This window comes from Olea europaea, chromosome 13 (genome assembly GCF_002742605.1).
Source record: "Olea europaea var. sylvestris chromosome 13, O_europaea_v1, whole genome shotgun sequence".
NCBI lineage: Eukaryota > Viridiplantae > Streptophyta > Magnoliopsida > Lamiales > Oleaceae > Olea > Olea europaea.
In genome coordinates, this window is record NC_036249.1 from 20,825,041 (window position 1) to 20,847,175 (window position 22,135).

At 34.8% G+C, this 22,135-nt stretch overlaps 1 protein-coding gene across 1 annotated transcript; it reads right to left on the reverse strand.

Annotated features, from left to right (window-relative positions):
- Positions 1-419: 419 nt before the first annotated feature.
- On the reverse strand, positions 420-1,221 carry LOC111408532. The gene is made up of 2 exons (XM_023038279.1): positions 721-1,221; positions 420-581 (listed from the first exon to the last, which is right to left on the reverse strand). The coding sequence occupies exons 1-2, from the start codon at positions 1,219-1,221 to the stop codon at positions 420-422; spliced, it is 663 nt and encodes a 220-aa protein (XP_022894047.1).
- Between the last annotated feature and the right edge of the window lie 20,914 nt (positions 1,222-22,135).

A 22,135-nucleotide genomic window follows, 5' to 3' on the forward strand; every position in this document is an offset into this window, starting at 1 on the left:
AGCATTTGATCAATAAATGGAAGGGAAAAGTGATCTTTTCTTGTAGCTATGTTGAGTTTACGATAATCGATGCAAACCCTCAATCCTGTCATTGTTTTGGTCGGTATCAGCTCATTCTTCTCATTTGGCACTACTGTGATTCCACCTTTTTTTGGTACCACCTGAACTAGGCTAGTCCATGCCCTATCTAATATTGGATAGAAGATTCCAGCATCTAGAAGTTTGAATATCTCTGCTCTAACCACTTCCTTTATATTTGGGTTCAACCTTCGTTGACTCTCTATAGTTGGCCGAAAATTCTCTTCCATGAGAATCTTATCATGCATAGTGAAGGGTTGATCCCTTTAATATTTGATATGGTCCATCTAATTGTTGTCTTATTTTTCCTTAGTACCCGAAGCAGTTTCTCTTCTTTCACTTCACTGACTGTGTTTGAGATGATGATAGGGAGTGCACAAGACTCCCCCAAGTAAGCATATCTGAGATGTGGTGGTAGCTATTTGAGTTCTAATTTCGGTGACTGCTAATGGAAGGTAGTGTTTTCGTGGGTCTTGTCCCAAGCTCTTCAAAATGCATTTTGCCTGTATATGGTGGGTTAATATCCAAAAACTTTGCACATGTTTTCATCTCCACTGAATCGGACTGCATTGACTGGGAGTGTGCAATGCTAGCTTTATAGGCATCCGATGGATTGTACAGCAAAAATGAGTCTTAAATCACCTTGTCAATCACATCTATTTGGAAGCATCTGTCTGACTCTGTAGGTAGTTTCATTGTCTTGAAGACATTAAACGAGATCTGCTCTTCTCCTAGTCTCAGAATCAATTGCCCATTCTGAACATTGATCACAGCTCTACTTGTTGCCAAGAACGGTCTACCAGGTATCAATGGGATGTCCTTGTCTTCCTCCATGTCTAAGATTAGGAAATCTGCTGGGAATATGGATTTTTCAACTTTGACAAGCACGACTTCTATTATTCCCCTAGGTTGTGTCAATGACTGATCAGCTAGTTGCAGTATCACTGTAGTTACTTTAGCCTCTCCCAAGCCAAGTTTCTTGAAAACAAATAGAGGCATTAAATTAATACTTGTACCAAGATCACATAAAGCCTTTTCAAAATAAACTTCACCAATATTGCAAGGAACAATAAAACTTCCTGGATCTTTCAATTTCGGTAGGAGCTTTATCTGAATTATGGCATTGCACTCCTCTGTTAGCATCACTGTCTCATGATCTCTTAGCTTGCGTTTATTTGATAGTATGTCCTTCAGGAATTTTGCATAGCTAGACGTCTAGAATAGTGCATCGACGAGCAGAATATTGATGTGGAGCTTTTTGAAAACTTCAACAAATTTTTTGTATTGTTGCTCCAACTTCTACTTCTTTTGCCTCTATGGGAAAGGTATGGGAGGTTCATGAGGGTTGACGAAAAATAGTGGATTTTGGCTTTAAGAACGATGCCTATTGAGTACAGCTCGGTGACCACGACATGCGAGCTGAAAAGAGTTTTTCAAATTATGCGATTCTGATAACTGTAGCCACAGTTATGGCCAAATTACCAAAACTCGTTCAAAACTACCCCAAGTAGGAAAATATTGCGATCACTTTCCATCTTTGCGCCAATCTGCCATTCATGTTATCTTAGCGCAATCTATTTGCTATCTGACAACTCATCATCGCTTGATTTGGACCCTCCTGCATCAAAATTTGCATATGAAATTGGTTTTGACCAATTTTGAATTATTTAAGTGGAAATTGTTATTTGGTGAGTGAAAAATTTGGCGATGACCAAATTATGGCAAACTCGACAACAACCCTATTTGCAATAGTTTCTCTTGACTTTCGTTTTATCAATAAATATGAGAAACTAGATTATATTTTTATGTGCAAATTCATATGCCTTTTCTTGTCAATTTTCCAACAAACAGTGAACATATTCTCTCATCATTTTTTATTTTGCTGGAATATTCAAAGAGCATGATAAAAGATATTTGTATACACGAATAATGGATAGTTGAATTACCAAAATAACAATGTTAAAAGATGGCATTTATGCATTTATGTAGACCTGAACGAGTGCTTTTTTGGCATCTCTTAAAGCGAATAGAATATAAAATGCATACATTATCGTCTTAACATTGTTGAGAAAAAAAGTCTATAAATTATATTCAGATAACATACCTTTTATGTTCATAAAATTGGACATAATTTTGACTTACCAAATTTGAATACATAAAGTAGAAAAGAGAAATGCATGAATATGAAATTGGTTGAGGCAAGAGTTCAACTCTTTCTCCTTAAGACGATGATGCCCCGCACGGGTGCTAAGATACAACGATCACATCTCGTAATATGAGCACTCCAAATTACGTACACCAACGAACCTACTTATGTTTTAAACCCTCTCATATGAAACTTGACTCCAAATAAATGTTCCAAATATTTTGAAGTGAATATGCATTAACATGTGTAATGATAAAAAAGTGAATGAATTAAACTTCCATACATGTGGTCTATATATAGATGTTGAAAAGGTTTGTCAGAAAAGACATAAGCCACAGAAGGGACACAACTATCGGAATTAGTCTCTTCATTTGAAGAGACACATCTATTGAAAAATAATGATGCCAAAAGTTACAATCTTTCATATAGAAAGGCCACACCCTTTCAACCAAATAATTTCTAGAATATTCCATAATATTCTATATAGTTTTCCAATAATCCACGTATTTAAGTGGCTTAAATTTTGCTTAAATTTTCCATTCACCAAATAACTAATTCCACTTAAATAATTAAGAATTGGTTAAAACAAATTTCACATACAAAATTTCAACACTCTCAAAATAGTAATTGGATTTTTTGGAGAAGGTTGAATTGAGGGGTTTCGTGAGCGAGGTGGGTTGGTTGAGTGGGGATGGTGGTGGAGAAGGGAGAGGAGGAAGAAGAAGAAGAAGAAACAGAAGAGAAAGAAAAGAGAACTTGTTTTTAATTTTCAATTTTTTGATAATTTATTTAGAACCTGTTTGCATTATTTGAAAAATTATGTAGTATGGTTGCAATCATTTTTTTATTTTTCTTCATCATTTTGCAGTATTTATTGATAAATTGGAAGAAGGTAGATGTTTTCGCGATCAAATGCTTAAATGAGGGTGGAAATACAAAAAAATGTAATGTTGGGACGTTTTGCAAAATAAACTTGATACATAGCAACTTGTGCTAACTGCCCATAACTAATAATAAAGACAGATTTCAAAACGTTTATCAAAACCTACTAAAAATTTATTATACGAAATAGGGGCAAAGACTTCTAGATTAGGTAGAACTATTGTCTAAGTATCATGTTTAGACATAAAAAGTTATCAATAATTATTGATTGTTTTACAATAGTTCCTTTTGATGACTATATACACAATAATTATTTCACTAAAAATATTATTTTAAAAAAAATAAATGGGGAAAAATATCAAATAAAGGGAACAAGAGTACACTTAATTTTTAGAATATCGGAGTACTAAAAAAATCGTGCATTATTAAACCTTGTAAAAAAACCAAAGCAGCAGAACCTAATATTCTTGGAAAGATAATCAGCTTTCAGCTAACTTAGCCTACTCTATCCCTCGAAATCAATACGGGATAATACAAAACTATTCACTTCTTGTCCACTAACTGAGCTTCTTGCATGAACTTAGGCCCTAACTTACCTCTGTGGACGAACCTTGTGGAGGACTCCTTGGGCTTTTGGGGCATTTGATTTCTACTAATGTTTGTGTTACTCGAGTTGAAATTCTCGCCACTTCATCTACAATTGCGGACTTTTTTTCTAAGGTAGAAAGCTCCCCTACATAAGTATTTTTACACCCACAACTTCATTGTTTTGCCTTATTCATCTTTAGGCCAAGATTGAAGTGGAATGAAGAGAGGGACCCCAGTAGACCATAAAGAGTCCATACAATATTAGATAGTTTGACAAAAATCCCTAATGTTACAGATGGAGGCGAATGATTGAGTACCAGAGTTTGAGCTTTAACTGTTGGAGTGTTTATGAGCGGGAGAAGCAAACCATGTTCTTAAGGCATCAACAAATTTCTTTTGCACAGGAACTAGTCCATGTCATAACTAAGTAAGGCATAAGGACGGAGAGTTTATCGGATAGTTTTTTTTATTTGAGTAGAAATTAAGCTATATGTTAGCTTCCATGGGTTACCTTAGATAATTTGGTCTTCAGATGGATTATGTGAGAATGGGAGCGTTCAAAAAGAAATAATCAAGATGCATCCAAACTTCATTGGATGTAGTGGCAGAGGCTACGAGATGGATGTTAAGTTTGGTTAAGAGACATGGATCTTATTGAGGAGGATCTTGTGTATCATTTTTAAGAAAAATGTGAGGAGTTTGGAGTTGCAACACCATTAAATAAGTGTATTTTATACATTTATTTAAGGCTTTAAAATAATGAAATTTAGTTGCTTCTCAAATGAATATGGTCTAAATTATTGCATTTGTTATCGAATAGGTAAAATTCAATGACGGTACAAGAAATTGAAGGAAATAAGCAAAAGTTGGCAGTTGAAAAAAGAAATACTAAAAGAGATTCAAAGTTTGGGGACTAAAGTATAAATACTAAAAAGTTGTGTCGGACCTTACGATGAAGATTCAAGAGTTCTTGGAGTCAATTGAAAAAAGAAAGACATCAAAAGGATGAAATATAATCAAAGTATGATCACACATCAAGTTCCAACCGAAAAAATGTATGCACCATTTTTAGGCTCATATTGAGACCCATTTTGACATAACAAATGATCAAATTTGAAAGTGGTATTTGAGGAAAATTTGTAACCCTTTGAGTTAGCTTTCCAATGCATTTTGAATTGCCTCAATCGAATATCGGAAGAAAATGTTATGGTAAAAAGATTGAATGCTGTGCAATACAATCGAAACTGATGACAATGCCCAGGCGCTATCCTGCAGTGCCCAAGCGATATGTTTCTAATTTTTCTTTTGAAAGTCAGCGCTCAGGCCCCCAATTGTAGCACCTAGATGCCTTGCTATAGTCAAATAGGGGTTTTAAGTGAAATTCATTATTTTAAAAGCCCAACTCAACTAAAACTCTTCCAAGACTTGAAAAAGACATAAATATAACCCTAGAGAAGACAATTGGGGGATTCCACACATTGAGAGGCAAACATATACAACTAGAGATTGAGAAAGCATGATGAAAGAAGAGAAAAGCACATAATCATCATGATGCAAACCCGATAGCAACGAACACTAAAGAAACCCACAACTAGATTGACACGATTCTCAAGAAAGCCAAATAATCGATGGTTTTGGATTTAATCCCCAATCAATGAATTAAGCAACCAAAAGTATATAAACTAATGACCTCTTAATTACATGGAATAAGGACCTCACTCGGATGATTGTGAATGCCAGAAGAAATAATGAATTCCTTAATAAGTTCAATTGATTTAGTAAGAACAAGGATTGGAAGCAAAGTCGCTCCTTTGATAAAATCTCTCAAATTGTCCAAAAGTTCCATACAATGGAAAATAAATCCTATTTATATGAAACAATAAAAAACCTAATTAAAATTGGTAAAAGACGTCCAAAATAATCTAATAATATGGAAAGATTAGAATTCTAAGTAAAACAGGAAACTCGTACAAAAATCAAGTTTCGGCCCTGGAAATTGTCTATGCGACGACATCATGTATTTTCATGTGGTCGCATAGACCACACGAAATGCCTGTGTTAGATCCCTATTGCCCTCCATGCGGTCACATGGCTGGGATACCCATGCAACCGCATGGCTATCTGGCTAGACTCCGACACGCTAACACTCAATTTATTTTGATCCCCTTGCTTCGGCTTTCATCTCTAACCCTCTTCTTGGACCTTGGCTCTTCACTCCTTGATCCCCAAAGCTCGACTAAGCATTTGTGTACCTTTGGTAACCTCCTGAAGTCTCGAACCCGACTTTGGCTTCTTCCAATCAATCAAAAAATTCTTTATTATCAGCGGCACACCCAGATCATATCATCCCCTCCCTCTTCGAAAGGATTCATCCTCAAATCTGGAACTTCATGATCAAATTTGCACTTCTTGCCTTCAAGCTTTGCAATGATATGGCATGTTTTATGCTCCTCCCATTTGCCACTTTGGGACAAGCTCACCTTTATGTCCTGCTTTCCATCTGCTAGAACTTTATCCAACCCTTGCTTGGGAATCTGATGCTCCACTAAATTGTTGTTGAATGTTCCTTCAGTGCCTATAAAGTCCTCCAATGGAAATGCATCAACTGGATACTCAAATGGTGTCACCCTTTTTTAGAAGTCCTCATGTAGCAAGTTTTCACATTCATGCATAAGAGAGATATTCAAACTGGGGAGGGATTTGTTAGACCTCACCAACTCACACTCGAGCTCACTCTTTTTTGCAAAGAAGCTCAACTCAACGTTTTCTCTCATCTCAATAGGTTGTCTTTCTTTTCTCTCATGTGGCTCTACTCGATTTTCTTCACATTTAGCCACCTCTCCATTTTCTCTCAAGCCCTCTTTTTGTTTCTCTTTACTTTTTCTCTCATTCTCACTCCTCAACCTCACTTGATCTTCATACACTTGCTGCTGTGTCAATGGTACAAGCATGGTAGTTTTTTATCCTCTTCAAAGCTATACCTATTCCTAAACCCATCACATTTAACGCTTCTATCATATTGCCAAGGCCTATCCAATATAATATAACTCACACGCATTGGCACAACATCACACAATACCTCATCTTTATATTGCCCGATTGAAAAGTTCACCAAAACCCTTTTATTTACCTTAACTTCTCTACGATTATCCAACCCTTGTAGTTTATACGGTTTAGGGTGTCTTATTGTTCTTAGCCTTAACTTCTCAACTAAAGTGATACTAGCAATATTAGTGCAACAACTATCATCAATAATTAAACCACATACCTTATTCTCCACGTGGCATCTAGTGTGAAAGATGTTTTTTCGTTGCTTCTCCTCTTCATTCACCTTGATTTGTTTGTTGATTTGGCTTTACCATCTACCGTATGCTCAAACACTTCATCACTAATATCCTCTAGTTCGAGCATCCCATCTCTAACTACTTCTCCAGTAGCACTCAAGATCATTACTCTCTTGTTAGGACATTGAAATGCAATGTGCTCCTTTCCCAAGCATTTGAAGCATTTAATGTCCCGGCTCCTAGGAGTTTGTCACTCCGCCTTTGGTGGTTCCTTGCCAGTATTTTATTCCTTTCCCCTTGGCACTTTAGATCTATTTTTTTACAAAAGCCCCATCAACCCTATCATCATCCCCTCTCAACCTCCATCTGAGTTAGGCCCGATTGATTTCTAGCTGTCCCATTTCTTTTCAACTGTCGTACCACCTTCATGGCCACATGTAGCATATCCTCTAACTCCACATAGTGTTGTAACTCCACCACATTAGCAATATCCTATTCAACCCATTTAGAAAACGAGTCATAATGGCTTTCCGGTCCTCCTCTACGTTCGCCCTAATCATCAAGATTTCCATCTCCTTGTGGCAGTCCTCCACACTCATAGAACCTACAACCCCTACAATCTTTGATGAAGTTCCCTATAGTAATGACTAGGTACAAATAGTTTTCTCATCATCGCCTTCAACTCATCCCATGTGTTGATAGGCCTCTTTCGATTCCTACACCCCGACATCACAATCTGATCCCACCAAGTGATCGCGTAGTCAGTAAATTCAAGGACCGCTAACCTCACCTTCTTCTCCTCAGAATAATTATAACACTCAAAAATAAGCTCCACCTTTTTCTCCCATTCTAGATATGCCTCTAGGTCACTTATACTCTTAAATGGCATAATGGACATTTTAATGTTGCCCATACCTCCATCCACATCATCTCCAAAGTTATTCCAGCCTCGACGTTCAAAACGATCACCTCTAATCCTTATTCTCCTCAATTCAACTCCGTTAAACTCATTCTCATCCAAATCACTACCATAGCCATATTCATCATTCATCTCCACCCTAGGCCCCAGTCTACCATGTCTCATATGAAGATTGGTGACAGATTCATCAAGCCTATCTATCCTATCACCCATATCCTTTAACATACTCTCAAACTATTTCATCACATCGTCAAGCATATTTATACGACCACCAACCCTGTTTGAGTTCGATCCTTCACTGCAAGACATCATAAATTCTAGAATTTTATTTCTGCCTCACCAATATTTCACTCGGGAATCACTAATTTTGGCTTTTGCCCTCAATTGATCTCAACACCCAGCATTTTTCCACTCACTGCTTCCAATCAATGTTTCAAAGAACAATTCAAATTTAGTATCTTGTGGAATTTTCAATTGGATTATGGGTGAGACTCGTGAATTTTCAAAGACTCAAAGAATTAGACAGAAAATTTGGAATGAATTATGAAAATTCAAGAAGTGGTCTTGAATTTCTAACTGACTGGATTGAACAACTTGGAACTGAAAGGACTATAAAGATAATTTCAAACAATGAAAATGAATTTTTCCTTCTTTTCTTTTGAATTTTGGAATTTTTTTTTCAACGGTACCTGTGAATAGTAATACGTGAACAATAATGTTTTTTTGACTCACTAGATAGAAATTTCGACTAGACGCTAACAGAACATATGAAAGTGGATTTGGATGTTAGACTAGTCCAACAACAAGATTGAAAAATTTTTTGGTATTTTTTATAGATCTAAGACGCAAACTCAATTGAAAATTGCAAAGAACACAAGAACAACAAAAAAAGAAAAATTGACTCAACAAGAAAGGAAAAGGATATAACCTTCGATTTTGGGAGCCTAAGCTTTGATATCAACTGATGCGAACCCTATAGAAATGAACACTAATGAACCCACAAATAGATTGACACAATTCCCAAGAAAGCCAAATAATCGATGGTTTTGGATTTAATCCCCAATCAATGAATTAAGCAACCAAAAGTATATAAACTAATGACTTCTTAATTACACGGAATAAGGATCTCACCCGGTCCTATTTATATGAAACAATAAAAAACCTAATTAAAATTGGTAAAAGGCGTCCAAAATAATCTAATAATATGGAAAGATTAGAATTTTAAGTAAAATGGGAAACTCGTGCAAAAATCAAGTATCGGCCTCGGAATGGCCTATGTGACTGCATCATGTATTTTCATGCAGCTGCATAGACCACATGAACTGCCTGCTCTAGATCCCTGCTACCCTCCATGTGACCGCATGGCTGGTACAACCATGTGACCGCATGGCTGTCCGGCTGGACTCCAAAACCCCAACACCCGGTTCATTTTGATCCCCTTGTTTAGGCCTTCGTCTCTAACCCCCCTTCTTGGACCTTGGCTTATCATCTCATTTCTTGATCCCCAAAGCAAAACCAAGCATTTGTGTGCCTTTGTTAACCTCCTGAAGTCTCGAACTCGACTTTGGCTTCTTACAATCAATCGCCAAATTCTTGATTATCGGTGGTGCACCCTGGATCATATCACATCAAGATCAAAGAGCAAAAGCTAAGGATTGAAAACTTCGGAGATTGAAGAAGATTTTTGGTGCAAGATCCAAATCTTTCCATGATCAAGATTTCAAAACCTGGTCATGAACTGTATACCTTTTTTTTTTTCGGTTATCATGAATAGCTAAATTTATTATTAGGGCAAAAAATGTAACCTTTTGAGTCCCTTTATTTCTTTTATTCTAGATTCAAGTTCCTTTATGCATATGTGTTGATTTTAATCATGTTCTCAATGCTTTAAATTTTTTGGCCAATTATTCAATGATTTCGTGAACAATAATTACGAAGAAATACGCATTCTTTTTTTGGACCACATATTAAAATTTAGTAAATTAATATAATGTGTAGAGATACATATATTAATTACTGCGGTCATAAATGAATTCTTAAAACTATTATTCCATTTAACTAAGTTTGATTCACATAGAAATATGGAATTGAAGTAGTTAAATAGGCTCAATGAGAAATCGAGAGGGGTAAATTGAATACAATAGCAGAATTAGACCGAACACTACCTTATATTTTATAAATCTTGATTTAAGATATAAATGTGATCAATACGTGAAATTGTTTCGCCCTAATAATCCATTTATTATTTGAATTTTCAATCATTCTTTGTGTACATCCACATATTGTTAGGTAATTAGACTCAAAATCATAATCAATCACTGTTCTTGTTTATTTTCATCAAATATAAGTTAAAAAATAAATAAATTGAGTATTAAAGTATAGTCTTCGTGGGAATGATAATCCGGACTCAAAAGATCCACTTTACTACTTGTTACAATCCGTGCACTTGTGGAATATAAAATCGACAACACGAAAGCATTCTAATTAGAAGGGAGAGTTCCATCTAAAAAGCTTATAAAATTGAGGTCCTAGAGTATAATATTAGCTTGTATGTAGTTTCTTTCTCTTCTGTTAAGCTGGTAGTTGCCAACTGAATTTAATATAACTAACTTTTTGTTGTCTAGCCATTAATATCTATTTTGCTTGTATTTTCAAATTAGTAGAATAAAATGAGATTCTTCTATGTTTCTTCATTTCTGTGTTCAATATAGTATCAGTGCAAAGAGCTTGTTGCATTTCTCTCATCCATTGATGTTGTTATTGAGCTTGTTTCTAAATTGCTTTGCTTTTCTAAAATCCTGGTCTAGTTTCATCTCTATTCTGAATTTCGAACGAAGTCGGAGCATGTTGTGAACATTTTTTATGTTAGGTTATCTTCGAGCAAGTCCATCGTTGATGAACTTTCTATTCCCTTCTTTCTTTACCATTTCGATAATCTAAGCTTAGTCCTGATTTCTCAGCAACTCAGCATGTTTGTAAATTGCTTTGCTTTTCGAATTCATTGTTGGTTCCTACTATGATGGAAATTAGATCAACAAATCCTCTCACCTAACTAGGATCTTCACCTCCTAAACTCACTAATTACGATGCTCAAAATTGGAGCGAGAATATAAATTACTATTATAAGATAGAGGTATTTAAATTGTATCTCTTTTCTCATCAGAGGTAATGGTATTTATAGATTTTTCTCCAAATTTTGAGGCAATTTGGTCATTTAGGAAGAATGACAAATGTCATCTTCTTACTAGCTAGCTTGCAACCAATTATGCTAAGAGAATCACGTTTTTATTTATTGGCCTGCATGTATTTTATGTTAGNTTTTTTTTTTTTTTTTCTTTTTTTTTTTTTTTCTAGTGCTAATCCACGCATAATTCTATGGAATGCTCTTTTGACTTTCTTCATTCTGCACATTTGTTATATGATTGTTCATGGTTGTATGTTTTGTGTACAAGTACCAGGTTATTACTTGCTTTCATTTTTCTTAACTGCAGAAAATGCACTTTGATACTTGGTTTGTTACTGATTCTGGAAGAAAAAATTTTTCTTCCTATAATTTCTTTAAGCTTTGTTACTCGTTCTTCATCTCCATTTTTTATTCCACGGCCTTATGCCATTAACTCGTGTAACTAAAAGAGATCTTGGAATTACCTTCATCTTTCTTCTGCGAAGCTACGGTTGCGTATTTGCAATTCTAATTTTGGCATATATAATCCAAAAAGATGTTGGAGAAAGATTCAAAAGCTTACAAGTTTGTCGTGCTTTTGCATTTTCCACATATATATACATTTGTGAGCGATCACTAAAATGAACATTCATAATTTAGTTATGTTCTAAAAGCTTTTAAATATCTCCATCATATTCTCAAACTTGACTTACTTAAACATAAAAATTTCAGGATTTAAATATATAAAATCACACATAAACATTTCAATTATCATAATGTAGCATAAATTTCTTAAAACATTTCTTTACCTCAGAATCGGCGATTTACAGCAATGGTAGGGACGATGGTAACAAAATTTTATATGACACACAACTCCTAAAGTTTGGGGAATCAAGTTTATGTTTCGCAAGTCTACATACACGTAAACCGCGCTCTGATACCAAGTTGTAACTCCCCGAGCTCTAGGGGCTCGTGACATTACAAAGACTTTAAACTTGTAAAACTCTACCTAAAGAGTTCACAAAGTGTGGAAATTTAACTTGTACTAAAAGCATTAAGACTTCAGAGAACACGTTACAAAGTTAAAGAAATTTTATTTCGGAAAGTTTAAATTTTCAGCTTTACAACTTTCTGAAATAAATCTTGTTTGATAGCTAAATGAAATCCAAAATGTAGAAAATTTGAACTATAGACATCTTACACATAGGAGAATTTCAGGATAAAATTTTGTGTACAAATTTAACCAATAGGTTGGTCAAAATTATTTTCAAATTTGGATCTATTTGTTCTCGGGTACTTTCTAGCAGCTCTCGAAAAAGTGTTCATGACTTGAGGTTTACACATCCAAATTTCATGATTCAAAATTTGAGAGATAGATAACACATATGGCTATTGTCTCCAATTGGAATCGCCTTAAAATTTCAAGTATTTTAGGTCTGGGTGAATTTTTAAACTTAGGCAGAAACTGAAAATATTTAGATCCCAGTGTTGTAACTCAAATGGACTGAATAACAATGATAAGATGTTAAGGAATTTCATCATCAATTCAGTCTTCAAGCTTTCAAGAAACACTAGCTTAAAATAACACATCATCAATTCAGTCTTCAAGCTTTCAAGAAACACTAATTTAAAATATTCCCAAATTTATCGACCAAAGCACAGTGTTAAAAATAGTGGTAAAATTATGAAATCATCAAAAACACACACGAAAATTAAAACCTTTCCGTCTCAAAACATGAATTCAAACTACGATCTCAGGGACTCCCAATTATTATTAAACATAAAAGTAGCAATCTAAAACATAAGAATAAATTTCTCTCAAAATAGTACATGCCATTTATGCCAATCCACACCGAATCTCCGATTATTCTGAAAAGGGTTAAATAGAAGTGAGCATCTCAAAGGAATAATCAGTAGGCTACAAGTGCTATATGAACATAATAATTATATATTTAATCATGCATTCTTACATATTGCCTTCATAAATAAGTAAATCAATGATCAAACGATCTACTTAAGAGTCTGATGCTCCCCTGCAACCATCAAAATTATACATTTTTAAACTACTTTAGGTACTGATGAGCCTCTGCGACCATTAGTTTAAAAATATATAAACCTTTCTTTCATCAAAATTTAAGAGAAATCTCTAAAGGTACTTTAGTACTTCATGCAAATATATGAATACATGCTTGATTGAAAATTAAATTCATATAACAAAAACTTCCCATAGGGATCCTACATTAGTTCATGGTGATAATGTAGGGACTGCGTCAAACTAAATCCTTTTCCAAACTTTTCTTCTTTGAATGAAGGTTCTTGTACTGTATGAAAAATTATACTAATGGAAGAAATTCTATTTCAATGTGGACAATGTAGTTGGAAGGTCTCCTTTTGAAAGTAGGACTCTATCTAGCAAATTTGAATTGCACCAGAATTTCAAAAATCTAGTAACTAATCCAAGTTGCTTTCAACCTAGGTAGGACTCTATCTAGTAATTTGGATTGCACCAGAATTCACATGGGAATCTAATAAAGCAATCCAATTTGCTTTCATCCTAGTCTCACAAAAAAAATAAAAATAAAACAAATAAAATTAAAAAAATTAAAAGATGAAAATATTTGACACACTTGTGGCTACCCAAAGCTTGTTAAATGCTTAACTGACCTAAGTTGAAATATAACTTCTTTCTAACTATAACAACTTAGGCCTAGCATATCCGAAATAGCTCTTTCTCTAGTACAAAATTTGCCAATTAACATGAGCTTCGAAACAAGCCCAATATCGATGTGAAATTTCTCGCTAGAAGAATACTTGATTATTTGATCGAAAACTAAAATTTTTACACAAAAAATTATTTTTAAATTAGTCCCTTAGTTCCCAAATTAACAAAACATGTCGAGATGAATATAGATGAAAATTTATTTTTGATTGCTACAAGCTAACAGTTAATATTTTTCCATATGAATTACCAACTGTTGGCCTCAGTGATATTTGTAAGGGGATTGACTTTTACCCAATTGGTGAAATAGTCTACGATCACGATTATGAATANCCAACTGTTGGCCTCAGTGATATTTGTAAGGGGATTGACTTTTACCCAATTGGTGAAATAGTCTACGATCACGATTATGAATAATTCTATTGGATTTTTCACTAGTTGGTGGTCCAATAATGTCAATTATCCATTTGGCGAAAAGCCAATGGCCATTGCGGTTATTGGCTCTTCGAACTTTTAACACTTTTTCACATTTTCTAGCAAAGATCATTGCATCTTTTCTAATATTAAGTCAATAGTATCCTTGTTTCAAAACCTTTTATGCTAGGGAATGTCCACTAGCATTGTTTCCACATATACCCTCATGGATTTCTTTCATTATATATAAAGCCTCATATTTGTTTATGCATCTGAAGCAGATAGAGTGCATACCTTCACTTAAATAAGATATCAACTCATCTTTCAGTTAAGAAATGATGTCTCACGTTTACGAGTCTTTATCCTATATCCATAGGGTTTCACCCCTTTTTTGGTCATCTGATAGCCTCAACAATTATATGGGTACTATATTAAATAGTTATGCGTCCTCCAAACTTGCCAATTTCAACAAGGCATTTGTGTGTTTATTTTTCTCTCTAGGGATTTGATTGAATTTGAACTTGTTGAAACACTTAAATGAGCTTATGTCTTCTATACAACAAACAACTATTATTTTATTCTTGGCTGTAAGCTTTCCATTCACTTGATTTACTACCAACTTTGAGTCACTTTTTCATTCTATTTTTTTAGCTTGCATTTCTTTTTCCAATTGTAGGCCTACCAATAAAGCTTCATATTCAACCACATTAATGATTTCTTTAAAATGTGAACCTTAATACACGATTCATTTTATGTCATTTTTGGCTTGTCAAGATTATGACTATTCCACAATCGATTTCTCCTGATGATCTATCCTCAAATAAATTTCGCATCCACTCTTCAGATTCTTCCTTAAGAACGGGAACAATTTGTAATTCCACAATAAAGTCAACTAATTCTTGTTCTTTGATTGTGAATCGTCTTTTATATCTTATTTCAAATTGACTCAGCTCTAGAGCACATTTCAATAATCTCCCTAATGCGTCAAGCTTTTGCATTACTTGCTTGGTTAGGAAATTAGTTAGTACTTTAATGTTGTGACTCCAAAAATATGGTCAAAACTTTTGAAACGCTATAACTGAGGTGAGGGTGGTCTTTTCAATATTTGTGTATCTTGCCTCAGCTTTTTGAAGGGCTTTACTTATGCAGTACATGATCATACAAAACCCCGCAAGTATACGGGATTGTTGACAAGTAATAGATTAAGTGAGTTATGAGTATCGTCCCTCGAAGAATAAGTTTTGAATTGAAATTTATGAACTCATTATCAAATTCAAATGTAAATAACAAAATGAATGATTTGATTATAGCTAAATTATCTACTAATTACCTACAAATGTATCTAATTAAATATGGGATGTATGTGCTGGAATTCCAATTCAACTATTATTATTTTATTTCCAATTCTTGACCAATATAATTTGACAAAATTTTTGTATACATGAAAATCGATAATCCAAGCTTATTTAACTTTCTTTTCCAAGATAAGTTAATTATATGCTAAACATAACACTGTTCGATTCATATTCCGAATTTATATGCATAGCATGCATTTAATAATACGATTATCAATAAGATTTCACACGACATACATTTGTTTCTAAAATATATTGCCCGTTTGTAGAAAACTTTGTGTTCTGAACCTATTGTTAGACTCCCAACACTACAACAATCACCTAATTATTTAATTGGTGATCAGTCAATTAAAAAATGCAATAAGCATATAGGATCAATCAAGAAAAAAAATTAATAAACTACTTGGTCTTTGAATTAAAAATAAATAATAATAAGGTTCATCTTCATTCAATACAATGATGTCTAGCTAAACATGTTTCTAATGATTAAACAAAAGGAATGATGGAAGAACTTCACCCAAAATTTATAAATACAAAATGGAGAAGTTATGGTACAATTCTTGTTCTTGTTTATCAATCCCAAGATTTGATTCTTCAAGTTCCCAATGTTTTTTGATTCAATCCCGTGCTAGATTTGTTCTTCTCTCCAATATATATTGAATTTGCCCTTTGTTATTGAATGATTTTATAATATGGATGTAACTTGAAAGGTAAGAGTGTTAGGTTTTATATTGTAATTGGCAATTCTATGAACAAAAGTGACTAAATTGAACAGTAAAGTCAGTGACTTAGGTTGCAATTAGTATAGATGGTTTAGGAAACAAGGTAGAAAACTCGCTGGTTCTTTCGCTAGCTGCTAGCCAAGGTGTTTCTCGAGCGGAGGAAGCAGAACCATCATCCCTCGCTGTTTGCCTAGGCATCGCTCGAGCGAAGAAGCTATCACTCACTTCTCACTAAAGTGTTGTTCGAGCGACAGTGTTACGTGGCCAAACCCTAGATTGCGTTTTGGAGAATTTCATATGGCCCAAGATAGTTATTTATCCCCAACTATAAAAAGAAAAGTCTGGGAAGTGAGAGAGGGTTTTTGCCACATTATTCTTCATATCCATAACTTTCATATCATCATTGTGATCCTGGAATGAAATTTAATTAGGGGAATCAAACACATTCATCTTGTAATCTGGCAACCTAGAGTTAGGAAAGCATCAAGGCTTATAAATACAAAATACCATGCTTCCTTAATTGATTGAGGAAGGGACTCTCTCATTAGAGAATTGAGAGAGGTGGATTGAAGCATAGTTACAAGCACAATAACAGAGTGTCCACTTGGAGAGACATTCAACATAAGACCAAGAGGTCATAGGAGACATCAAATTAGGTTACAGGAGGTAGATCGGGAAGTCTAGTAGGAGGCTATATGAGGTAAATCGGGAGGTCTAGCAGACTAGAGATATCTACGACAGTAGATTATGGGACTGTGACATCGGGTCTTGGTGGATACAAGAGTTGAATTGTTGTGTATTCCCTGAACTGTCTATAATGGAAGTAACTGACTTGGTCTCGGAGTTTTTCCCACATGGGGTTCTCCGTCATCAAATTTTGTATTCTTTATTTTCCAACAATTTATTACAAACTGTTGTATTCAAATAAAGGACAAATTGAATTGTATGCTTAATCATCTAGAAACTAATTAGAAGTGATGTGTTTGCTTTAATTAGTCAATTTCGCACGTAAAGTTGAACTAATCACAAATCTAGAACATAAACCTGGTAACTCTAAAACTTGAAGTGGTATTAGAATGTTATGGATTCTCACAAGTGGTATCAGTGCCTAAACACGTGTCCTGACCTTTCATTGTCCAGATGAGTACCCCATTGAGTTTGTCGTCCTATTTTGATAGTAGTAATTATGCCTATTGGAAAGTTAGGATGAGGGTGTTCTTGAAATCTATGGATGAAAATTTTGTTGAGCACAGGAAGAGAGAAGATGAGACCTTTGCTATATTCTATGCGAGCCTAAATGACATTGTGAATTCACCTTTTAACCTAGGTGAGAAAATTCCCAAGCTTAAGACAGTGAGAAAAATCCTTAGATCCTTAGTCGAGCATTTTAGGCCTAAAGTCACGGTAATTGAGAAAAGTAAGGACATAGAAACTATCAAGCTAGAAAAGCTAGTTGGATCTAACCAGACCTATGAGCTGACCGTAGGCAACCTATCTAAGGAAAAGTCCTTGGCCTTGAAATCTGCTAGGAGTAATCAGACCAAATCTTTTGACTCGGATTTACCCAATGATAAGGAGATGGCTTACCTAGCTAAAAAATTTTGTAAGATGCTAAGGAATAAGAAGAAGCTGCAAGAGAGACTGAGAGGTGGCGCGAGTGGATTCAGGAGAAGATCAAAATTTGTAAGGTGCCATAACTGTCAAGGTATATGTCATGTTAAGAAAGAGTACCCTAATGCTAGGAGAGTCGAAGAAAAGGCTATGAATACTACTTTCACTGATGATGAGTCTAGCTCGGATAATCAGAGTGAGAAATCCACTTGTGAGGAAAGTGGAAAATATGTTTCCTTCGTTGCTAGGGTTAAGAGAGATTCGAACAAGGGAATGAGAGGGATGAGGACATAGATAGTGGTAAGGATTCTGATGATGAGTCTGTAAACGAGGAAGATATTAAAGAGGCATATGAGAAAATGTATCAGGAGAGTCTTAAAATTCTTAGTAAGAACAAAGCCTTAAGTATGACAGTTAAGGAGCTTCAGTTGGAGTAATAGAAGTTAGTAGCGTACATTAAGGAATCTTTTACAATCCTGAGTGAACTTAAATCGATTAATGAATCCTTAGAGTCTCAGGTTAAGAATCTTACTAGTGAGCTTGAGAGGTCCTCTTGGAAAGTCAATAAGCTTATCGCCAAGAATGAGACTTTAGAAATCCAAATTAAAAACCTTGTGAGCGATCTAGAACAATCTAACTCTCAACTGCTTGCCTTCACTAGTGGTTCGTTATAGTTAGATTATATTCTAGGAATGGGTAAGTCGACTAGGAATAAGGGAAGTCTAGGATACAAGTGTAAAAATCATAATGTTGCTAGCACATTCGAAACAACATTTGTCCCTACCACAAACCAGCTTGAACATGTGCCTAACTCTGAAATGAAGGATAAGGGATCTGTAGGATAGAGGTCTACCAGATGACATAGAACTCGTCGACCTAGGAATAGACGTCAACGTTTAGATATCACAGGTCCTAGGTTTATCCCTACATGCTATCATTGTTGTGAGTTAGGTCATATTCGCCTTAGATGTCATTGGTACCTAAACAAAAGGAAAAACATGAACTTGAAAAAGAACAAGAATTAGGTATCTGATAATCAAATTGGATTCCTTACTGATCAAGTGAATTGTTTGACCAAATCGGTGACATACCTGTCTGGAAATTGTTCTCCTACCAGGTAAGTTTGGATAAAGAAGAGTGATTTGCCAAATTTGGTAATAGATCACGGTGTTCTTAAGAAAAAATGGTACTTATATACCTAGATGATTAGGTATTTTTGATGCATGTCTGTTCTTAACTGTCATATTATTTGTGCATGTATCACTTGTATGTTTTTATTTCTCGTTTGTTTTATTTTCGGTTTCATGCATGTGCATTTACATTGGTTTGCTTTGGTGCATGAATATTTTATGTTTATTTTGTGTGCTTGACTTTTTTTCTGTTTTTTGTGTGAGCATTCATTCTTGGAAAAATGAAAAACACAAAAAAACAAAAAAAAAAATTTGAAAAATTGAAAAACACAAAAATAGTTGGTATGGAACACTTCTATAGCATGACATATGTTTCTTGAGTTCGCATGTTGTGATCACATATGAGCTGAATTGATAAGCCATAGAAAAATTTCCATTACTTGTTTAGGTCACTTTGGAGTACTTAGTATGGGTGTCTTCATGTACCATCTGCACTGCGCATGCTATGAATTTGTTAGTGGGACTCTACAACGTGTGTGAGATTTGAGATGACTGTCACATGTTAATAGGGTAACTTCGAACATGAATTGACTTAATTTAGTAGACCTAAGCACAAAAATATTTTTCCCATGTAAAAGCTCATTATCTTAATGTTCTTGACCTAGTTCCACTATATTGAATACATGACGTGGGGAGCTATTAAAGGATCTCTTTCTTTGTAAAGTCTTGGCTAGAATGCTGAATTGACTAATTAAAGCAAATACGTCACTTCTAATTAGTTTTTAGAAGATTAAGCATCCAATTCAATTAACCCTATGTTTGAATACCGCAGTTTGTTATAAATTGGTGGAAAGTAAAGAACACAAAATATGATGAGGGAGAAACCCAACGTGGCAAAAAATCCAGGACCAAGACAGTTACCTCCACTATAGACAGTTTACGGGATACACAGCAATTCCAACTCTTGTATCTACTATGACCCATTGTCATAGTCTCACGATCTACTGTCATAGACACCTCTAGCCTACTAGACCTCCTATACCCTACTGCTACCGTAGATGCCTCTAGCCTTCTGCTAGACTTCCTGATCTACATCCTGAACCTAATTTGCTATCTCTTACGACATCCAGTGTTATGCTAAATGTCTCTCCAAGTGGAACACCAAGAATTGCATGTTCTTGTGCTTGTAACTATGCTTCAATCCACCTCTCTTTTAACTCTCCAATGAGAGAGTCCCTTTCTCAATCAATTAAGGAAGCACGGTCTTTTGTATTCAGGAGCCTTAATGTTTTCCCAATTCTAGGTAGTCGGATCACAAGATTAATGTGTTTGATTCCCCCAATTGAATTTTGTTCTTAGATCACAATGATGATATGAAAGTTATGGAGATGAAGAATAATGCGGCAAAACTCCTTTCTCACGTCCCAGACTTTGCTTTTTATACTTGAAGGTAAATAAGTGTCCTAGTTTGTATGAAATTCTCCAAAATGTGGCTTAGGGTTTGACCATATAGTGCTTGAGAGAGACTTCAGAAAGAAGCGAGCGATAGCTTCTTCACTCGAGCGACGCCTGGGCGAACAGTGAGGGACAATGGTTCTGCTTCCTCCGCTCGAGCAATATCTTGACGAGCAGCTAGCAAAAAATCGACGAGTCTTCTACCTTGTTCCAAACTCAACCCTAGCCTAAACCATCTATACAGATTGCAACCCAAGTCCCTGACTTTTACAACATGTTCAATTTAGTCTCTTTTGTTCACTATTAATTACAATATAAAACCTAACAAACTCCTCCGTTGGCATTCTGTGAAAAAACTATACAAACAAAGTCAGGACTAGAAAACAAAAACCCATTCTACCCTGTATACCTACACACTGAGTCTCATGTTGTACCTGTTTCCTGAAATCCAGAAACTCACATACCAGTTAAAAGCACATGATATAAGCCATATAAAATTTAAGTACTTAATCACAAATCAACATGTTAGTTTGAGATGTGACATTGATGCCAATCAAAACAACAATCGAAACACCAACAAACAGCAATGGATGTGACATGGAATGCAATGCAATGCAACGCTCCCTCTTACTGTAAATAGTGAAAACAATGCACGCAAATCGCCTATGCTCTTATTTTCTCCCCCTCAGTTACACATTTCTTTCCCCCTTTTTGTCACAAATACTGAAAAGAATACTATCAAAATCAAACAGAGCAATAAAATATAATAACTTTAAAATGTAGTTGATAGCAAATAAAATAAATTAATAAACTATAAACCTTCCCACATACTTAGTTCAGATCAGAATGAAGTAAATAGTACATGCGGCTCATGTGTTTAAAATGTCACTAATCAAATGCAAGTGGGGCTCCAAACCTTAATTTTGTGAGAAGGGACATGTCAATCTTTGCCAATAAGTATATTACCCTACTAATGAAAGTCAAACCATGAAAGTGCAGTAGGACCTATACTTATTATTTTTTATTTTTCTACCACTTTCTTTGAGCATTTATATTTTTCAATTTTTCACATTTTCACATTTTTCAGATTTTTCAAGTTTATCTATTTTTCATCTTAAGTATAGGTTCTTTTCCATTAGGCGACTGAAATGACCTACTGTAACGAGTTTTAGACCGGTTAACCTGAGTCACTTGACTATAGGCACCAAGTTTTAAGGGATCCTGCAGGCTTAATTGTCATCAGTATTTTAGTTAACTTTCTTTCCCAATATTTGATTGAGGTGATTAAAATGCATTCGAAATCTAACTCAAAGGAATACAATTCTTCTAGAATTATAATTTTTCCAATTCAAGTGTTTATTATTCAAAAAATGGGTCTTAATCTCCGGCTAAAAATCTAGAATATGCTTTGGGTGGTTGGAAATTGATTTGTGAAGATCCTTTGATTATATTTCATTCCTTTTTGACTTTTCATTGCATCCAATTGACCCTAACAATCTCCATTATCGACTTTTGATCCAAATCAACTATAGATAATTGCAATTTGATCCATGAACTTTGAATTCCATCCATTTTCACCAATATTAAGTTCATTCTTCCAAATTCACTTCAAATCATTGAGTTGTTTCTAATAAATGAAAAATACAAGAGGTTACACTATATTTATCAA